The sequence below is a fragment of the Ursus maritimus genome, unplaced genomic scaffold (assembly GCF_017311325.1).
Source record: "Ursus maritimus isolate PB19 unplaced genomic scaffold, ASM1731132v1 scaffold_4, whole genome shotgun sequence".
NCBI lineage: Eukaryota > Metazoa > Chordata > Mammalia > Carnivora > Ursidae > Ursus > Ursus maritimus.
This window is the reverse complement of record NW_024426552.1, coordinates 10,281,378-10,301,679: the sequence shown is the minus strand read 5'-3', so window position 1 is coordinate 10,301,679 and position 20,302 is coordinate 10,281,378. Positions and strand designations below refer to the sequence as shown.

Below are 20,302 nucleotides of genomic sequence, written 5' to 3'. Positions count from 1 at the left end.
GGGACTGCTAGGGAAGGCTCACTGCGCCGTATCCAAATACTAGGAATGTGTTCAATCTGGGGAGGATGGGCAGGAGAGCTAAGCGTGTGCGTATCGGAGCCAGCTGTGTGACCTGCGGCAAGTCTCTGGGCTCCCAGTGCCTCCTCTGTCTAATGAGGAGGTCTGGCCCTCTCATTCAGGTCCAGCTTTCTAGGATTCAATCGTCTCCATGGTCAGAAGTTCAAAGTCGCTGTAAAAACTGCCCAAATCAGGGGAAATCACGACCGTTGGGGGAGAGTTTGCAATACCAGGTGGTGCTGTGTTTCTGAGTGGATCTGTTTCTCTGAGTCAGAAAAGGCCATTTCACAGCATCTCCTTCATTGCCTCCTCCTTGGGTCTGTTCTTTAGAAACTCGTGGTCCTCAGACCAGCGAGGCGCCACGAGAGTCATGCGAGGCCTGGAGCTCAAGCCCCTGGGGCCGTGGTCAAGACAGGTCAAAACCGTGCACTGTGGGAGGCGAAGATGGGAGGACAAGTCCACGTCACACGGCCTCAAGTTCTCACTTCTCTTGATTAACCCCTAAGTAAGTTCTACGTAGGAGAGGTGACTACCGAGTCACCGGGTCTTAGCAACAGAAGCGAGCCCAGAAGCGACCCTCGATACAGCGCCTCTGACCCAGGGGCATTCGGTTTCTGCCCTTGAAGATCTCGGGGTTGCTTTGGCCTTGCTCTCCGTGACCCTGACTCTGAAATCACGGCAACGGTTATCACTGGGACGCCTGTCTCTGACTCTAGTTTCCTCGTCTGCACGGCCATGCACTACTCAGGGAGCAAGTGCAGAAGTTGGCGGTGGGGTCCTGAACAGGGACGCAGGACTGTCACTCGGCCCCAGCCCCCCCGCCCCCCCGCGGCTTCGCTCTGTTCCCACAGCTGTGGCTGCCCGGCCCTGCCCCGCCACACTCGCACACCTGTCTGCGGGCCTCCTTTTGGCCCGCCAGCCCAGGCCGCCAGCAGGCTTTCAAGGCCCGGGCCTGTGGGCGGAATCGGCCCAGGGAGGTATTTACTTAAAATCACACAGGAAGGTGAAACTCGGTTCAAAGAAATCCCTTTGTAGATGGTTCATTAAAAATGCCAAAGAGGCTGACCATTCACATTCTCTGAATGTGTCCAATTCATGCAAGTAGGGGATGGGTCGGGGTTCATCTCTGGCTGCTGCCCGCGTGGGCCCTGTGGTCAGGGAGTGCCCTGTCAGCCTCTCTGCAGCTGTTTGCTGGCCCCCAGGGAGCAGGGCTGAGGAGGACAGAGGGTGGCCTTGAGATGGGTATTCTCTCCTTGCCTTTTTGAAAACCCCCTACTCCGAAAGCATGGAATTCAGCATTTTGAAAATGGAGGCACACAGAAGCACACGATACAGAATCCACCCATGGGGGCCTGAATCTCTTTGAGGAGACAGCATACTTCTAGAAAAAGGCCGTGGAAGGCTGAGCACAGTGCCATGTCCTAATGCACGTTCCATACTGACAGCAGAGACTATATTCTGTGGCCACCTCTGACGCAGGGGCGGGACGGACCAATGGCGCGAGCACTGGACCAGGAGTCCCAAGACTGGGAGTTCACGTCTGCCTCCAACTGGGCCAGTGCCTGTACTTCCCCGGGGCCTCGGGGGTCTCATGAGGAAAACACAGGGCTTTGAGCAATCATGTGTAAGGTCCCTTTCAACTCTCACAGTTTACCATTCCCATTTGATCTTGCCGAGCAGTGCTCACGGGTTCTCCTGTTGGAGTTCCCCCAAGGAAGCGGAACCCGACTGAGGACACTACTAAAACCACTGCAGGGCGACTGTCCTCCTGCGGAACGAGGTGTGGCTCAGCTGACAGGACGCACGGACGGACTGCAACACCCTGGTGAGACTTCACTGCCACCCACGCGGGTACAATACTAGCAGTAAGAGTAAAACGAATAACATCGAGCATGTATTTAGTGTCTGAAGTGTACCAGGCTCTATGCTAAGTACTTGATGAAAATACATCTCCATCCTCGCAGCAAGGACCTGAGGGAAGAGGACAAAAGCCATGCAATGCTCACCGCGTGCCAGGCGTCCAGCGCATACACGTATGAGCTCACGTAGGCTTACTGCTTTCCAGTGAGTCAGATGCTATTCTTACCATGCCCATTTTACAGATGGGGAGCAGTGGCGCGAAGGATTTCAGTGATTTTCCCAAGGTCATCTAACTACCTGAGTGGCCAACCTGGGATCTGAATTCCTAAGTCCGTACCCATTACCCACCATAGAGATTTAGTGTTAATTGATAGATCCCAGATTCTGCTTTTCTCAGAAATGCATTCTAGGGGCTTCCATGTTTTCCCTGAGTCCCCTCTGATGATAAGGTGGGAGGAACAGGTGTACCCTGACTGATGGAATGGATGGACAGAACTGGCGTTCTGTCTTGACATGTCCCGGCTGCTGTGTCTCCCTCTGAGGGAGCCATGACTGACCAGGGAGGAAGTTTGAAAAAGAAGAGAAATCCCTTACAGATCCTCTAATGTATCCCCCCCCCACTAACCCCCTCCCCCAAGGCGTGAAAGAATCAAATGAGGAATTCGGGAAGAGATTCTGGAATAAGAGTAACAAGATTTCCTCTCCCTTCCACCTGAATTGGCCATCTGTAATTTTGCACAAATTCAATTTTAAAGTCATGCTTTGTAATTTGTGGAAAATCATATTAAATTAAACAGATCCACGTCTGGGCAATGACTTCTCTCATTTAGTAACATATGGTGCCTCAGAAAGCCTGATCCCACAGCAAAAATATCACCAAAAAAAGCGGGGTGGGGGGTGGCCTTTTAATCACAGGCAACGGAGTAGAGGTGTTCTCGGACATCCCTGCTGTCTTCCCTGAGAATGTGAGGCGTGGCCGTTAATCTCCAGGAGCTGCAGCGTCCAGAATTACAGAACCTGAGCGTTTGAGACCATGTCATAATTGCTTCTATGAGTCGGGGGGACCTGCATTGGCGGTAAAGGAAACAGTGGACCTGGTCACGTGGCGGCTCCGCGTCCGCGCAGGCGCAGCAGGCAGGACCCTCAGGACCACGCCGTGCATCTCGTGGGGGTGGCAGGCAGTGGGGACGGAAGAAACCAACAATATCCGTCCTCTCTGGAACTGTGAGCTCGCACTATTTTGTACTTGTCTTTGGTGAACGTGGGAACCAGGCATCGTCTTTGTCATGATTCACTGCGGTGACTTGTCCAGTCACAGCCCCAGTAGAGACACCACCACAAGCAAAACCGAGGCGGGGGAGGGGGGGAATAACCGCTTGTGTCAAACACTTGTGCTTTTGCCCCTCAGACAGCAGCCCTCTTAGACCAGCGGCAGAAGCGCGGCTGCACTCAGGCAATGACAGTTCTACATAGCAGGCAATTTACAACCCTGTACGATGAAGATTAACAGACCCCGAGAGAAGCGATCTTAAATAAACCACTTAACGGGCAGAAATGCCAAGTCGAGCCCTTGAGCTTGTGCTGACTTTTACAGATATTTTAATAACTTTATCATGTAATTTGCCATCTGATCTTGCAGAGACATGCGCTAATGGAGTGCGAGTGGCCACCCAGCACAGCAACCCCATGAGACTTCATAAAACCATCATGTTCGCTTCCCTCGTATGACCTGCGACTCCAAAAAGCGCAGTCAGGAGCCAGATTATTTCCTCCTCCCTTTTCACCTTGAGATGTCCTTTAACCCCCCATACTCCTGCAAGGAAGTGTGCATACGTAGCTCTCCCAAAGATGGAAGGAAGACCTGGCACAGCGTAACCACGCTGGGTCTTGGATCTGGCCTTGGGATGACTCAGATTGAACACATAAAGCTTGTAAGTGAAGAGACATCCTCTGCGGGAATCAGCAAGTTATAGATCTGGGAGACTTAACTGTCCTGGATGGGTGAGCTGCTCACACCCGGGGTGGTGCCGACTCACAGCCCTTCCCTAGGGATGCTCTGCCTTTGCCACATCACTGGCGACCACACCACTGGCGACCACACCACTGGCGACCACGCCCAAACCCCAGAGCTGAAGGATCGCAATGCCTCCTCCCCTGTCCCCCCAGCAGGACTGAGCTCACCACCGCAGTGGCCCAAACCTCGTTAACCACACTGATCACACTGATTCACGGATGGGGAGCCTCGGTGACATTGGGTGGAAGAACCAAGATGGCGTACAGCCGCCAGCACTATGTCCCTTTGCGGTGTGCATTTTAAAGCTTAGGTTTCGTGGCCACCCAGTAACTGTTGGGGGACACGGGATGCCCTGGACAGTCCTCTGCCACCTCCTCCCCTCTCTTGTTCACACTCCCTCCAGTTGGAAAAACAGGGGCTTCCGTCTGACGGAGAGTCACCTTTACGGAAGGAGTAGTGAGCTCTTGCTGTAGATTGCAGTTGGGAGATGTTTTTCAAAATCTTGAAACAGTATTGGGAATGTTCTAGACCCTAAATATGACCCTAAGACGTGGTGGGTAACGATGGTGCCCAGCACTGTGGCACTTGAGCCTGTGTCTGGAGGAAATGACTGTCTTTCCAGCCCAACGTGTGTTCCTCATGACTCATTCAGGGACTTGGTGCCTTGAGACGGTTTGGTCTCGAAACTGATTTCTTTTAAACATAAATGTTAATATTCCATGCCACGTAGGACGGCGGAACCGGCTAAATACTCAGTCTGAAGACTGTCCATAGCTCGATAATTAAAAATCGGCTGGATAAGAAGTACTACCTTCCTTTTTCTTTCCTGTCAATCCTCAGGTGTGCACAAAGAAACAGAAAATAAACACGATTGGCCAATGTTTGTTTTTAGGGTGAGTTCTGTACTATTTTTTAAAATTATTTTGTTTTATTTACTGTGGTTGGTAACTGAATCTCTGGTATCAAAACATAAAATGTTCTGCCAGAAAGAGATTATGTTAGAAAGGTCTATGGAAAGAAACTGGGTTTGTCAGTGAAGATTTTATTTACAGGCGTTTTGCAATCCGTACCTTTAATCTCCATAACAATTGGGCTGTTTTACTGCTTTGGAGGCCATTGTTCAGTACTAAGAAAGCTGCTGTGGGGCTAAGGCTTTGAACATAAAATGCAAGATATAAGACAAATATGCACAGAGGTGGCCTTCTGAGAAGCTCCGTGCCCCTGTACACTTTCCCCCAAAGGTCTGGCAGTGATGCCCTGAGGGCCAGGGAGAAATAAGGGAAGGCAGAAGTCCATATAGTTCCTCAGCATTATTTAAATCATACATGTGGACTTCTACAGAGCCCTTAAATAACTGAATGACGGGGGCCTGCATTTCCCTTCCCCGATGGTGAGGAAAAATAACGCAAATGAGTAAAACCAACTCGGTTTGGGGGAACCTCCCCTTGCAAGAAAGCCCAGGAGCTTTCTAACCGGGGCCTTGCGTTCCTACCAGCATGTATGGTCTGTTCCTCCTTTGGTATCAACTTTTGGTAAACTTTGACACGACTTCGTGGCCGTAGTCAAAGTTTCTTTTTTAAATATCCAAATTCGAAAGGCTATCTTCGGGTGATTTGTAAATTTGGGATTATGAGGTATGCAAAGTGAATCACCAGCCTTTCAAAACGGGTGTCTGGTCAACAATGCCTTGCCGTAAAGCCATTTTTAAAAAGGCAGCTTGTCCAAATGCGACAGTGATATGCCTAGCTCCGGGGAGGTCTTGAGTCCATCCCAACTGGCTGGCTGTGGTCTTCCTGTCATTTTCTGTGCCTCTGCTTACTACCTTGCACAATGTCATGAGCTGTTGGGGGCGAGGGGGGAAGGCACCCGGGCCTCCTGTCTGCTGGTCTGCTTTGCTCCCATGACACAGGGCAGAGCCCCCTTTCCCTATCGAGCACTGCTGGCCCTCTGGCTCTATCTGCCATAGATGCTCTAAAAAACGTTAAGAAATATCCGATCTCACTTAAGAAAAAAAAATCATACATTTTCCTGTCTGGGAAATAAAAGGACCATGATAGCGAGTTCTGGCAATGGTGAAGGGTGGGTAGCGAGAAGAGGTGACCGAGGCATTTAGCATGAGACACCGAGCCCATATGGACCTGCCCTTAATATCTGTTCTGGGGTGGGGGACAGAGGAGAGTTATTTCTAGACTCCTCCACTGCCTCCTCTCCTTTCCACCCTGGTATAATTGCTAAAATGGTGGCCCCCCAAAAAGGTGTGTCCGTGTTCTGACCCGTGGAACTGTGAACGTGATCTTATTTGGAGAAACGATCTGCAGACGCGATTGAGTGAGATGAAATGAGATTCTTCTGGTTTATCTGGGGGGGGGGGGCTAAATCCAACGGCAAGTGTCCTTAGAAGAGACAGAAGAGGGGATGACATGGGCACAAAGGCCAGGCGGAGATGGAAGCAGAGATGGGAATGACGCAGCCACGAGCCAGGGAATGTCTGGCGGCGCCCAAGGATGGAAGAGGCAAGGAAAGATACTTCCCTAGGGTCTTCAGAGGGACCATGGCCCTGCCGGCACCTTGATTTTGGCCTCTGGCCTTCAGAACATGCATCATAAATTTCCGTGGTTTTAAGCTATCGAGTTTCAGCAGCCACTGGAAATGAATACACTTGGTTTGGTGATGCTGAGCTTACCAGCTAACTGACAGTTTTAAGTGCTATCCACGGGCCGGCGCTATGGCTCTCCGCTTTGTGGTTCACGGTGGTCCTAGGACCTCCAAGTGTAACTGTTACTCCCCTTTTGCAGATGGAGAAACCGAGGCTTTAAGAGGTTAAGGAACTATTGCAATACATGGTGTGGGCCGGCTTTGGGCCACGGTGGCCTGCCTGTGGAGCCCTCACTCTCAGCCACTCTGCGCTATCTTTCTTGGACGTTCGGTTTTCAGCTTCGCTTTATTAACTGATGCTGTCACGCAAGTGCTCCAATTACAGTCTTATTAAAAACCTACTCTTCCGCACAAAACCCTTTGTCGGTGTGTGTGAGCCCTTCTTTCTTGCAATTAGGAATGATGCCCACAAGGCACTACCAACATGCTGGGGAAAACACGGTCCGGTCACCTTGAACGACATCCATGAAAACGTGCGGCGTGAACACGCAGTCCTGCTAACACGTGGTTGCTGATGACTGCAGTGCTGACAGCCCGCCGGGTGGTGGCTCCTTTGAAGGGCCGGGTTATTAAGTACTTCGCTGTGTGGGGCTTGCAAATACAGTGTAGTACTTGCACAGAGCTGTTCAAGGGAGTTCTGTGCTGGTAGCGAGGCCTCTCCGTAAAGAGTGCAGGGAGCAAACGTCAGGTGGCGTCCGCTCCAAGGACCATTAAGTAACGCACAGGAGCGAGCGGAAAGAGGGGTGACAGACACAGTGCGGCCACATCAGACTCAAGCCACAAAGGCACCAGGACGCGAAGGCTCTAGGGCTTTTTTTTTTTTAAGGAGAAAACAAAGGCTTCGCTTTCTTCCCACCCTACTTTCTCCTTTTCTGAATGTCTGCGACGCCATTCATTAGTATGAGCTTTTCACACTTTCCTTAAACCTACAGTTTACATGGCATCAGCCCAGAACACAGAAAACGTGAACTGAGTTCTCAGTTCCTGCCCTGGGAGTGCTTCTAGCTCTGTTAAGTCAAACCCCTCCGCCTGCTTGGGAGAAGAGGGGACAGGACATGGAGGTGGCACCCCTCAGCTGGCTCCCACCCCACGTGTCAGCTCTTCATGGCACATCTATGCCACCATCTTCCTTTTCCCTCCCTTCGTTTCCTCTTGCATTTATTTAGTGTTATTTATTCATGGGGACACCTGATCCAGGCTTGATTTCAATCGTATAAGATTCTGTTGTCAATTTTGAAAGGCTCTCAAATTCTACCACACCTAGATGAGAGTTATTTTTAAATCATTCACTTTTCGTGTTCACAGCATGCCTTCTAAGTTGATTCCTAGCACCGTGACTATTTTGCTTTGTCGTGTGACCATTAAAAGAGCACTGATAGATTTATATGCGCAAATTTCTGGAGTCGGACAGTAGCCTCTACTTCCTACTTTGATTTTGAACTTCTAGAAGAAGAAGGAAGGGGAGAGAGACAGAGACAGAGACAAAGAGACAGAGAAGAAGGAGAAGAAAAGAGAAGTGCTAGGCAGTTTGATATTTCACCCACAAGACTGGAAAGGGGATTTCTCTGTCCTCCTACACGGAAGTGGAAAGACTTTTTCCCTTTTGTCGAAGCAGCTAGTAAACACGGACATAACTAACCCTGAAAAACAGCAGAGGGACGAAGTCAATTCATATCTCAAAATATCATATCATGTCACAGACAACAGTACCAGAGAACATAGTCTTTCCAAAGTAACTGTAACCTTTGGCTAACATCACAAAAATTGTTTGGAATACTAAAAATCAGGAGGTGAATCTGAGATATCGGGGTCTGTATACTCCCTGACCATACTTTCAACTCTCAAAGCGAGGCTCTTCAAGGATGATCAGAGGTTGCCTGGATTTGGACGTTAAGGAGGCGCTAGTCCCAGTGGACCCCAAGAGAGACTCTTCTATGCAGGAAGGCCAGGCTGTGGCCCCAGGAAAGCAGACGGACGGTAGCTGGGAAGCTGTCCTCCTCCCCGTTGTCCTTCATTCCCTTGCACTAGAGATGCATTATTCTAAGTTCTCTTTTGTTCCCAACTTGAAAAACAAATGTACATGTCCCCTCCCCCCACACCCATCAGAAAAGACAGCTTATCGAGGTGCCCACCACAGACACTGGCCCTAAGGTTCTCATTATTAACAATATCTAAGGATAACAGACTGCATTCAATACAGGCCCGTCAAGGGAATGCCCAGCCCAGCACTTCTCCCATCTCCCCTTTGACGATCGGGGTTCTTCTTGACGCTGGTCAGCCCTGGGTCTAATCAATCCTTGATCCCAGAGAACCTGCCAACCCGTCAGCCCTGGCTCTGTAGCCAGAAAGGTCTGGGTTTGAGTCCAAGTCTGTCACTTACGCTTTTAGAGACGCTGGACAATTGTTAACCTCTGAAGTTCAGCTGGTCTGTCTCTAAACCACACCCCAGGATTGTGGGGAGAGCGGAATAATGGATACAGAAGGCTGACCTGTGCCAAAAGCTATCATAACCGGTCCAGTTAAAGAGTTAAATGTCACATCTTGACGATTATGGCAACGCACACAGGAACAACAAAACTGGCCTCTTTGTCCAGTTTTCTGCACCAGCAGATACAAGTCTGTCTCCATCTCTCCAGAAAGGAGGGGGTTATGCAACCTTACATGTGGTTCATCATTTTTGGTAAATCAGCAGTCAAATTCTTAAAAGTACTTGCTGGGGTTGCCTGGAGCCACCTCTAAGGGAGTGTGTGTGACCGATCCAACACCCGCGACTTCATCTCACTAGAATCTGTGCTGTCCCATCCTTCAAAAGGACACGTGTCCGTGTTCCTTCCCATGACCGAACGAGAATTCTAAAATCCGCCTGCAGAAGTTCCTGACGATGTCTTCACTAATCGTGCAGCCATGACAAAATGGCTTTCTATTCACTTTTAAGAGCTGGTGAAGGAGGAAGTTGAAATTAACCTCAGCCCTTTTAATAGTTAAAACCTCAACAAATAAACAGCGGTTTGGTGGCATGGCAACCTGCCCCCCTCTTCCCTTACCCTGCTTCAGATCATTTGAGATGCCTATTTTGAGTGATTCTCAAGCACATCTGATTCTAGATACAAAGACGCATTATTCTAGATCCGTGATTTCCTAGTGACAGAGTTAAAGGGGCGGGCGTAACTCCCCGGGTGAAGCCCCAGCGCCTCGGTCAACCCCCGATCCCTCCAAGCCCCAGCCTCGGACGGTTCCCGAGGCTGAAAACAAGCACACATCTGTACCGCACTGCTGTAGAACGGCTGTGACTACCTTTGGGATTTTTTTCGTACAACGATGGCTGCCATTTCAAAGAGAGCCATAAACACATGCTGGATTTTTATATAAAGCATCTTCTTAAATATAATATGGAGTCTCTAAAGCTAAGCCAAGAAAATCACCATTTTCCTACTTGTCAAGAACAAAATGAAGGTTCTGGCTGAAAGAGACTTTACCATTATCCCTGTTAACTTTCTAATTTCAGGGAAAAAACATCCCAAGGGTCTACTCAAAACATGACTAGGGTAAAAAAGCATTTTCTTACAGGAAAAAAAAAAAGAGAGAGAGAAAGGAAAAGGAAAAGTAGTTTTACATGAATATATCCCAGATAGTTATTTTTAAGAAGTTCCTACGATTTTCCAAGTTAAGGACGGAATAGGCAAATCATATTTTGGAAAGAAAGGGCATCAGCATATAGTTAACACATTCTTCAGAGCAGCAACCAAGCCTCTGGGGCACTCTAAAAGCAAGTTATTATTACTTACATGTTGCAGAAGTAAGAAGTTTTGAAAAGGAACAAGGAAGGGGTGAGGCTCTGTGTTAAACCTGATCCTCAGCTAAGCATCAATATTCCAAAGAGCTAAAGAATGCCCGTCCGGCCGCGGTACCGTCTCCACCCGAGGGCTGCCGATGGCAGAGGACAAGAATTCACTTACCACCCTCCCCCCTCTTCTTTTTGGGAAAAGGAGCCTATCTGACAAGGAAGCCCATCAGATCTGATTCACTCCTCACCAAAACTGTCCGAAACAAAGCCGACTTAACGGTGACCATTCATCTTGCCGCCCTGTGGCTGAATCTTCCATTGCTTTTAAAAAAATGCTTCATAGTTTTGGTTCCAGTATCAGTAGAAAAAGGCAAGTTCCTTTATCAGCCCAGTGGGCTAAGTCGTCAATTACACGATGAGAGAACAAGAAAATAGAAGTCTTCCCTTTGATGCTACAAATGGAGGCCCGAAGATGGCATAAATTAATTTCAATGGCCCTGAACACAAGATCAAGGAATCTCTTCGAGAATTTGTTCTGTTTGGAAGGAAAGTTTCATTTCACCCCTCACCCATCTCTCTCACTTAACTCGATCCCATTTACCGCACACACTTGCATTTTGGCATTAAAAAAAAAATCAATATGCGTATTTTGAACAAATATTCACGATAAGCACCACAAAACTGATGATTTCAAGGAGGCTTTCTCCCAAATACACCAAAGACGAGTCCGTGGAGGAGAGAGAGCCCTCCGACATGAAGCTTTAGGCTTCTGTTTGGAGATAAAGGGGCCACCCTACGGGCGGGCCACTTAGCAGCTGTGTGCGTGGCATCCGACGGGAAGCCTTCTCTGGGAACTTTCCACTCAAACAGCAGAACCTCCCCCAGACACATACCTAGGAGAGCTCGTGGCGTGAGCCATCACACTCTGTGCAAGAGAGCGTGCGCGCCTTTCCAGAGCCCCTCATGTGCTAACCCCCAAAGCAAGCGACTGGTCCGGAAACCTTAAAAAACTCCTGATGAGCACACATCCCGAGGTAGGACTCGCACGGAGAAAACGCCTGGGGAAGCTAATTTCTGCGGTCCCAGAGGGCAAGTAGCATGTCCCTGGCTGGCCACCTGCCCTCTCCCCCAGATGTGTTGCTTATCTCTCCCTTTGAGTTAGACAAGCCTGCTACTTGGAGAAAGAATCCTACTGTGACCGTATCGTACACAGCTGTGTCCTGCGTCGCACGCAGAGAAAATGACTACATTTCGGAAATTCGAAATGGTATCACAGAGCAAATAATCATTGACGTCAGCGGCTTCTACAGTGCAAATGAACTCTGTGTATTATCTAATTTGGCACCGGGTGTTTTGTGCAATTATTGTATTTTACAGTGTTTTTGCAATTGCTTGCTAACCCCAGGTATGTGTATGGGGGGGGAGTTCATCTGCACTCTTTACTGATTGTCAGTTTACTTATTATAAATAATACCTTTGATGTGCTGGCATCCAGACGTTCCTAGTACTTCTTTATGTTTTTAAAAGAACATATATTAGATACAAGTGCCACAAATAATCTGAAGACAACGAGAACTTCAAATGTCCTGACTTTCACCTTGCTTGGGTTGTCTCCGTGTGTGTGTGTGTGTGTGTGTGCGCGTGTTGAAGCCTACTGGGTAGGTAGGAAAACAACACAGCCAAAGCTAACTCTTAAAAAATTCAAGATATTATCTACACGTAGATATATCTCTCTCCACAGGCCAGGCACTAGTGCCTCTCGGTCTAGGGGTCTCGTTACAACGCAGACCCGACTCAGGAGGTCTGGGGCAGGCCAGAGACGGGGCTGTCTAACACACTCCCGGGCTGCTGGTCAGAGGACCACCCTTTGAGCAAGGAGGAGAAGCCAGGACTGGTCTGGGGGGCGGGGTTCGGCCCGAGGGCGAGGCGGGAAGCGGGCTCCCTCCAGGTACTTACCCTGCATCTGACTCTGAGGCTGAGGGTTAAAGGCAGTGGAGTGGTTCAAGGAGGCCCGAGGGTTGGGTGTGGGGGCTGGGTGGTGTGGGCTGACCCTCATGGCTGTTCGCCGCAGCTGCTCCAGTTCACTGAGCCGCTCGGAAAAGGACAAGCTCCCGGGCTTGGTCTGATCATCTAGTTTCTGACGATGTCCTATTGTGGGGAGGGGGGTGGGGGTGGGGAGGGGAGAGGGAGGCAAGGAAGGAGGGAGGGAAAAGATCAGAAAATGTATTGTGGATTTCCTAAAATTCGGGGTTTTTTAGTCTTTCCCCTCCCTCTCCCCTCACCCCCAATGTGGATTTACTGGAGATTGGCACACACTGGGCTGGCTGCCCATGGAAATTCGGGGCCATGGTCCCCACGGCAGATGGGGGCCCCCTTTCATCACAGGCCACTGGGTGCTCCCCTGGTCTGCGCCCCATCTCACCAACCCTGTGTGCCCATCTCCACCGGGCACAAGGCAGTGGGCATACAGGGATGGGTGCCAGTGTAAGGTGGGGGGGGGAGAGAAGATGCATTAATGGTTGGCACTTGGCCACGCGCTGCGGGTGAGCTATGGCAGCCAGGAAAGGTGCCCTCCCTGTGGCATCGGAACCGCCGCTCCTTACTGCAAACCCGACCACTGGCAGGTTTTAGAGGCAGCAAAGTGGGCCCTGGAGCTTAGCGCACGCCCCTTCCAACAGGAAATGAGGTGTGGCTGCAAACCCACAGTCCTTGGGGAGGTCAGATTTCCTACTAAATGCAGGGCATGGGCAGCCCCTCGGCCCTTCTCCTCTCCCTCTCCTCGAAAGCTTTTCATGAGCATTCTTCAGCATTCTTCTTCCCTGAAGCCGGCTTCCCTAGGTGTGCCCTCTAAGAAGGGTTGACAGGAAGGTGGAGCCTACGGGAGCCCAGAGGTTGTGCCGGTAGACTGAATGAGCTTCCCCCAAGGGCTCAGGAATCCAAGGGGGGAAGGTGGGCCCCTCAGCTGTCCGTATTGACAGTCAGCATCCTTGCCTTGTTCCCCATCAAAATCATTGTCACGGGGATGCAGTGAGCAGAGACCATTCACACGGGACAGGCCAGGAGGGCTGGGCCTCCCATTTCCTTCCTTAATCCCCCCAACGACAGGGCTTTAAACTGGACACTCAGGCCTATCGGCAGAACTGAGGTTCAGGATGTACTGACACAGCGCCGTGGGGCCAGGCGGGTCACTCTCCCTTCAAAGAGGATGTGCCTCTGCTCCTTCCTCACCCCTGTGGTTCGAATAAAGAGTCAGTGGCCGATTTCACCGTCCCCCCCACCCCGGGCCATCATCAGGCGGCCTCCAAACAACATGGAGGAGCAGCCTGCTTGCTACCGTAATCAAGGGCTCTTTCACATGCCCCGACCCAGACCTCACGTAGAAAGAGGATCCCTGCATTCTTCTACTCCCCCCAGCCCGGGGTGGGAGTAGGGAGTGGGAGAGGTATATTTTAGCCCAGCTCCCAATCGCTACAATTACAAAATTAAATTTTATAACTTGTATTAGGGTTCCAAATGTCCGTGGCTTGCCGTTTCTTCCTGCTGCCAGGCCCCTTGGCACAGTTGACACGGTCTCAAATTCCAGACCAAAAAAAGGCCCCACTATACTGCAGTGATTTTATCATGAACAAGACCTGTTTGGCTCCAAAATGAGGAAAACGACTTAAGCATAATATTTGTGTAGTTCAAATGCAATGCTCCCTCTTTTCATGTGTCACCAAGGCAAATCTGGACTCTGATTCAGCCCTGCAGCCCACGACACTCGACCTGAACACAAACAGCCTGAGTCACACAGGGCCAGCACACATGTGAGAGGCCTCTTACTGGCTGAGTATTTTAAGCACCGGCCTTGTGGGCAAAAGGCCATAGGGCCAGGTCCCGGAACCACTCCTGTCATCTCTTTCCCTCAGAAGTATGAAAATGTCTTTTTCTAGAACATTCTATTTCAGTTGGCCACGGTGTAACTGTCTCTGGAGGGCTCTTTCCTTGACTCCTCCCCCTCTCTTATCTTTGTGACAGATTCTTAGCTTTCTGGTGATCAGACTGAAAAATCTGGTATTCCTGCCGCAAAAACAATTCCAACTCAAAAGCCATTCAAAGCATAGTAATTCAGCCTTTTAAATGCCTAGCACGACCTAATGGCTGGTATTAGGAGTCGAGCAGAGAGGAAGGCAGGAAAAATGATTCTGGACAGTTCTACCGCCTCTGAAAGAATGCCGGTTGGCGAAGTCATGGTGCAGAGGCTTCCAGCAGGCTTTGTACCCATTTCAAAACCACATTCCTTGGGCACCCAGTGGCATTTTTGAAGAACACCGTGTCAAGGACAGTGGGTGATCCAGGAGAATGATGTGTACGAGATCATTCTAAATACAAGCATTTGGCATTTTGGAGGCTATGGTTGGCCTTTGAAGAAAGGCTGTCAATTGTGTCTGTCTCAGCCACCAAACTTGGGGACCACGTACCACCAAGAAACAGAGAGAGAATAAGTCCTTTTAGGTAACCCACTACTGTGACCAGGCACAATGTGAGACTCCTTTTTTTTTTTATTAGTCCCTTCTCATTGCCCTATGTTTAAAAAAATGTTTTAACATGTGAGCAATTTCTGTACCAGCTGACACCTGCCAAAATCGTAGTCATTTACAGAGATTAGCTGATGACTGTCTGCTTTAGCAGGAATGTTCAGGCATAAGTTTCAGAGAAAACAGTTCTTCACTCTGAGCTATTTCCTAAGCCCCGAGAGTCGAGAGTCGGGAGGCTGAGTTTAATGCTGGAGGAGTGGGGGGAGCGTTCACTCCACACCCTCCCCACATGTGGTCCTGGCAGTAGTAAGAGTGTTATTGCCTCTGCGGGGAATCCTGAGCCCCTTCCTCACCGTGGTGCTGGAGGGCTGTAACACCAACGCACGGGGGAAATAAAAAACATTATCATATTAAAGGTGTGGTTCAGATGCATTTCTAAGCTGGATCAAAAGAACGCCTCATTCTTCTTTTCTGAAGCCATCAGATTTCATGGGCCAAAGAGCAATATTTTGTATGAAATACAGAAGCTTCCGATATAAACTTTCAAGTGGGGGGAAAATGAATGCTTTATGTCTCCGGTTTCCTGTATCTGTGTGCAATTAAAATGTCAATTTGCCCCCTGAATTTTAAATACAGGAGTATGGGAAATGACCACTATCAAACTCACTTTCCTTCTTTCTTGCTGAGTCCTGAGCTTTGGAGAGCAGCAAGGAATTCAACTCTGGATCAGATCTTGTAGAATTACCACACCGTCCTAAACACTCGCATGTTGGCCGCCTGGGTTTTTGAGCACGCGGGAAGTCCCCTGAACATGTTGACACAGTGGTCCTTCAAATCGTGGCTACCTCCAGATTTCATACAAGGACATCTTAATGAATCTTGACCAGAGTTGAAAAGGATACTAAATTATGTTTCTCTATGACCAGTCCCACATTTTGAAAAAAAAGCCTTTGATTAGGATTTTATTATATATGTGGAGTCATAAAAAGTCGAAAGAAAAAAAAAAAGAAAAAGAAATTAATCCCATCTGCTAAATTTTACTTCTTCATTCCAAAGACATATGTCCTGTAGTTTTCTGGGCTGGGTGCCCACAAGGCATCCTTAAATATTATGATATCTGTGATGGATCATGAGACCAGCTTTCAATTTTCTGCTATAAAAACTAGACTGAGCAGGTATGCATATCTCATCCATAACGGAACTATCTTTTTCAAGAAATCACTGCTGAACCGTGAAATATGCTATATGCTCTTCTAGCAGAGAAAACAAGTAAGGCTAAACTGTCACCTTTTCCTGGAAAATTTTGGCCAGAGAGAATAATTTTACGGCAGTCTGTTAGTCCATGCTTCTGGTATGGGCTTACTACTTTTCTTGATAGATTCTCAGCAGAAAAAGTAGGAAGGTGTAGACTCAAAGCATGGTCACGATGAGCAGTTGAGGAAAATGTACGCAAAATGATAATACCAAAAAGATACCTCTCTCTCTGCGTGTATCCACCCACGTCTGCATCCATCTACATATTACATTGTGATTCTTCTAAAAGCACACATGTATTTTGATAGATGCCCGCCAATCAATCTGATATTAACAACACGGATCTGCATAAAAAACATGGATTACCCCCCCCCCTTAATTTGCCACTGCTTTATGACTTTGGAAAAGAAATTGATGCGTGTAGAGAACAGCTCACTTTTCCTGGTGTAACAGTCTAAACCCTGGGTTCCAGGGTCATTGAAGTCCCGAGAACAGGAAAGTAATCATACTAAACGGGAATGTGATCCTTCTCTAAAGCACCTTGTAGATAATGACATAAATTTTCTTAACCGCAAACCTATCAGTCTGCTAATTTAATGTCGGGCAGTATTGTCCCATCGTGTATATAGAAAATAGAATAGAAATAGAAATATTTAGAAATATATATAGAAAATATAACATGTGATCTATATGTTACTACATTATATATTAGAATACATATTATATCTACACGTTTCTATACTGCCCAATTCTATATAAACTTTGGTAGCCTCACTTTTCCCTCCAACTTCTTCACATATTTTTGAACTAGGGGATCCGTACAAAGTTAGAGAACTTCCCAACTGGAGAAGAGCTGGAGAAATCAGTCTTGTTTTTTAATCTGCGTGTGAGAAGTGAGGTCAGAGAGGTTATGTCATTTATCTAATCTCACACAGCCAATTAGAGAAAGAGGGCAGGTCTGAAAACACACCCACTCCCTCAAACCCCCACCCCTGCAATCTTGCTCAATGCATCTATAAATACCAATTTCTGTGCACGTCCGGTGTGCACCCCCAGTGAGTAGAGAGGAGAGGTGGACAGCGTTAGGTGGTTATAGATCACGGGGCCAGCAGAGCTGCGTAAGGATTTGCCCTTTACTATCCCACGTCTGTTCCCAGCTTGTGCTTAGAGCCAGAGCCGTCTTGTGACCCATTAGAAGGGAGCTACGTCTCACACACCTGAATGAGAATCCAAATCACAGGTCTGGCTTGGTATGTCTGGAGTGGGGCCCGAGAATTTAGATTTCTACTAAGGCCCAAGTGATGCCGATGCTGCTGGTCCCGGACTATCCTAGGGATCTGAGCGACTCCTCCCTGCGGCGCATGCGCCTTCAGCTTGCTTCTAATTTGCCCTGGGCTGGAAACGAACGCATCAAATGGACAAGAGCTGTGTTTAGGCTAAGTGTCCATGAGCACCGAGCGCTGGCCTTGTTTTGGTGACAACCACTTGGTGGTCTTTTTCTTAATCGTTTATCTCTTCAATGTAGGCAGAGCAGCTGAAAATGCCAGAAGTCTGCTGAACAGCTAGGTAGGTGTTGCCCATTTCTCCCTTGCCATCACGGAGCTGGGTCAGTGACTCACTGCGGCTGTACCCGGGCTGATCTGTAAGGTGAACCCAGAATTTTCAAGTGGAAAGTAACTCCTGTCCAGGCATCTAAGGAAGGACTGCGAGGAGGCGCAGGAAAGGTTTATGAGGAAACCATTCCATTCCAGTGGAGACTTCTGGGTGCCCACAAAGATGGGGGTGTGTGAACCCAGGTGTTCCCATCCTTCTCTCCCCTAGAGAAACAACATGGCACCTGCGGAACGTGACTGCCAGTCTGCATGTTAAGAACCTCCATTATAAATCTGTTTTTCCACCCAACTTTCCTGCGGACAAGAGCAAGTCTCTTCATCACCCAGCCTCCTTATCTGAAAGCCTGGAATTAAAGGACTAAGACGGATTACTCCGAGGGGCTCTAAAAGCATTCACAGCAATTATATCTGCAGCAATTAGCTACTCAACTGATTCTCGTTGGACGCCTCCAAGCGCAGGCTTTCTTGAACGACTTCGTATGACGTTAGGACTTTCAAAGGGTTCTGTCTGTCTTTTTTCCAGCCAGACACCTGGCCCGTGGGAGTCAGTCCCAAGCTCAACTGTCAAATGGGTCTTTGGAGCTCGATCTCAAAGCTAGGGTTCTACCCAGCCTGCCCTACCCCCCCTGCGAGCTGCTGGGCCACAGCTCTGCACAACACACACTGACAATTCACTCTCCCTCCGCCTCCTGCTATGTTGTCAGCGGCCTTTTGGACAGTTACGAGCGACCCAGGACAGCAGTCTTCCTGGATCCTCTCCTCTCTCCCCTCAAGTCTTCACTGAGCCTTTCGGGCTACTCTCCTCACTGGGGGATCACATTCTGGGTTTTGGGCCCTTCCCCGTTATCATCCAAAGGCTGCGCCCAGAGCCAGCGGGCCATTAGACGCACCTCAAAACCTCCTAGCAAGTTTCAGGGCTTTGTAGCTGCGGAGAAAGCCCGCCTGCTGGACCTTCTCCAGAGTCTCACTTCTCTGCTTTTCTGATTGGATAGAAAATAATGACCCTAGGGGCGCCTGGGGGCCTCAGTCGGCTGAGCATCCGATTCTTGGTTTCGGCTCAGGTCATGATCTCAGGGTCGTGAGACTGAGCCCCGCATCGGGCTCTGCGCTCAGTGTGGAGTCTGCTTGAGATTCTCCCTCTCCCTCTGCACCCCCTTCGTTTGCACACATGTGCACGCTCTCTCTCAAATAAGTAAATAAGTAAAAATCTTAAAAAAGAAAAGAAAAGAAAAGAATGATACCCTTTGGTCCCCTGCCCATTCCCTCTCATCAGCAGCAAGAGGAGTTAAAATTAAGTCTGAGGTTAATGCTCATCACCTACCTGTACAACTGTCCACATCCCTCACCCACATGCCTTGGGCAGGTGCCCTCCTGTCTCCTACACACGGATAACCACACGGAGCCAGTATAGAGAAGTTCCATCAGGATGCTGCGTCTTCCTAGGTAATGTGTTTCAACACAGGGATCCCACAGACATGATACTTTACCCCGGGAGAGTCACCAACTGGGACAGCGATGCCTTTGGTTGGGAAGAGCATTGATTCTCTTGCACGTTGCAAGAGGTAAGCGAGAGACCACAAGTCTGGCTGTGCAGGGGGCTTCCCTATCCTGGGTCTTCCCAACCATGGTCCTACAGTGGCCGCTCACACGGCATAAAGCATGTGTTTTAGAGGCCAGGCTGGCATTTTGCCAAGCCTGCTTTCTAAGGTCAAAACCCCCTACTTTGAAACTAGAAGGCAGACAGTCTGGATTCTCCCCTCTGCCCCAGCCTCTGTGGCCACCCTGCTGTTACTCCTACATGTCTGCCTCAGGGCCTTTGTACCTGCTCTTTCTTCTGCCCAGAATATCCTTCTCCCAGATATCTGTGGACCACATCCCCTCTATCCTTCAAGTCTTTACTTCAATCTCATCTTCTCCCTGAGGAATTCCTGAACACCCTAGTTTAAATTGCAAACTCTCTTGACCCAGCCAATGCCTAGCCCTTTCTCTTCGGTTGTCTCTATGGTACTTATTAATGTGACTGTGGTCTGTCCATGCCCACTGGACTGTAAGCTCCATGATGGGGTGGGGTTTTGCCTCTTTTCTTCACGGCTGTATCCCTAGCACCGACGGGAGCATCCGGCCCACGGCAGGCTCATGAAACATTGAACAGATGCTAGACCCTCCATGATGGGGGGCCTTCCACCTGCCCTCCATCAGAACGTAGGAAAGTAGAATGTGTCTGGGGTGAAGGAAGCCTGAACTAAAGTTTTCAGCTGCCCTGCAACGGAGGATTCAGAAAAACGACTTGTGGAGGAATTGTGCCATAATTGAGCTTATCAAGTTTCAGGGAGCGCTGTCTTATTAGAAGTCAAACAGTCTGCAAAGCTTGTACTCTCTAGTGTTTTCTTCATCATGCTAAAAAAGAGAAGGGAATGGATAAAAGGCCTCACACCCTCGTGGAAGCAAAGAGCGGATGCAAATCCCCTGGGGTTTTTTTGTAGTGAGTATTTTCACACACACGCAGACGACACCCTTACCCCCCCCCCCCACGCATACACTGTCCCGA

At 49.1% G+C, this 20,302-nt stretch overlaps 1 protein-coding gene across 4 annotated transcripts in view; it reads right to left on the bottom strand.

Annotated features, from left to right (window-relative positions):
* The window catches only part of RUNX1 (RUNX family transcription factor 1), a 242,891-nt gene that overhangs the window by 25,445 nt on the left and 197,144 nt on the right, over window positions 1-20,302 (bottom strand). For 3 of the 4 annotated variants that reach the window (XM_040620989.1, XM_040620988.1, XM_040620990.1), the window contains one exon: window positions 12,327-12,518. The exons of the other annotated variant lie outside the window; for it this stretch is intronic. In XM_040620989.1, the coding sequence (XP_040476923.1) occupies window positions 12,327-12,518 (192 nt within the window). The remainder of the gene's footprint in view (window positions 1-12,326; window positions 12,519-20,302) is intronic. 4 annotated transcript variants of the gene reach the window in all.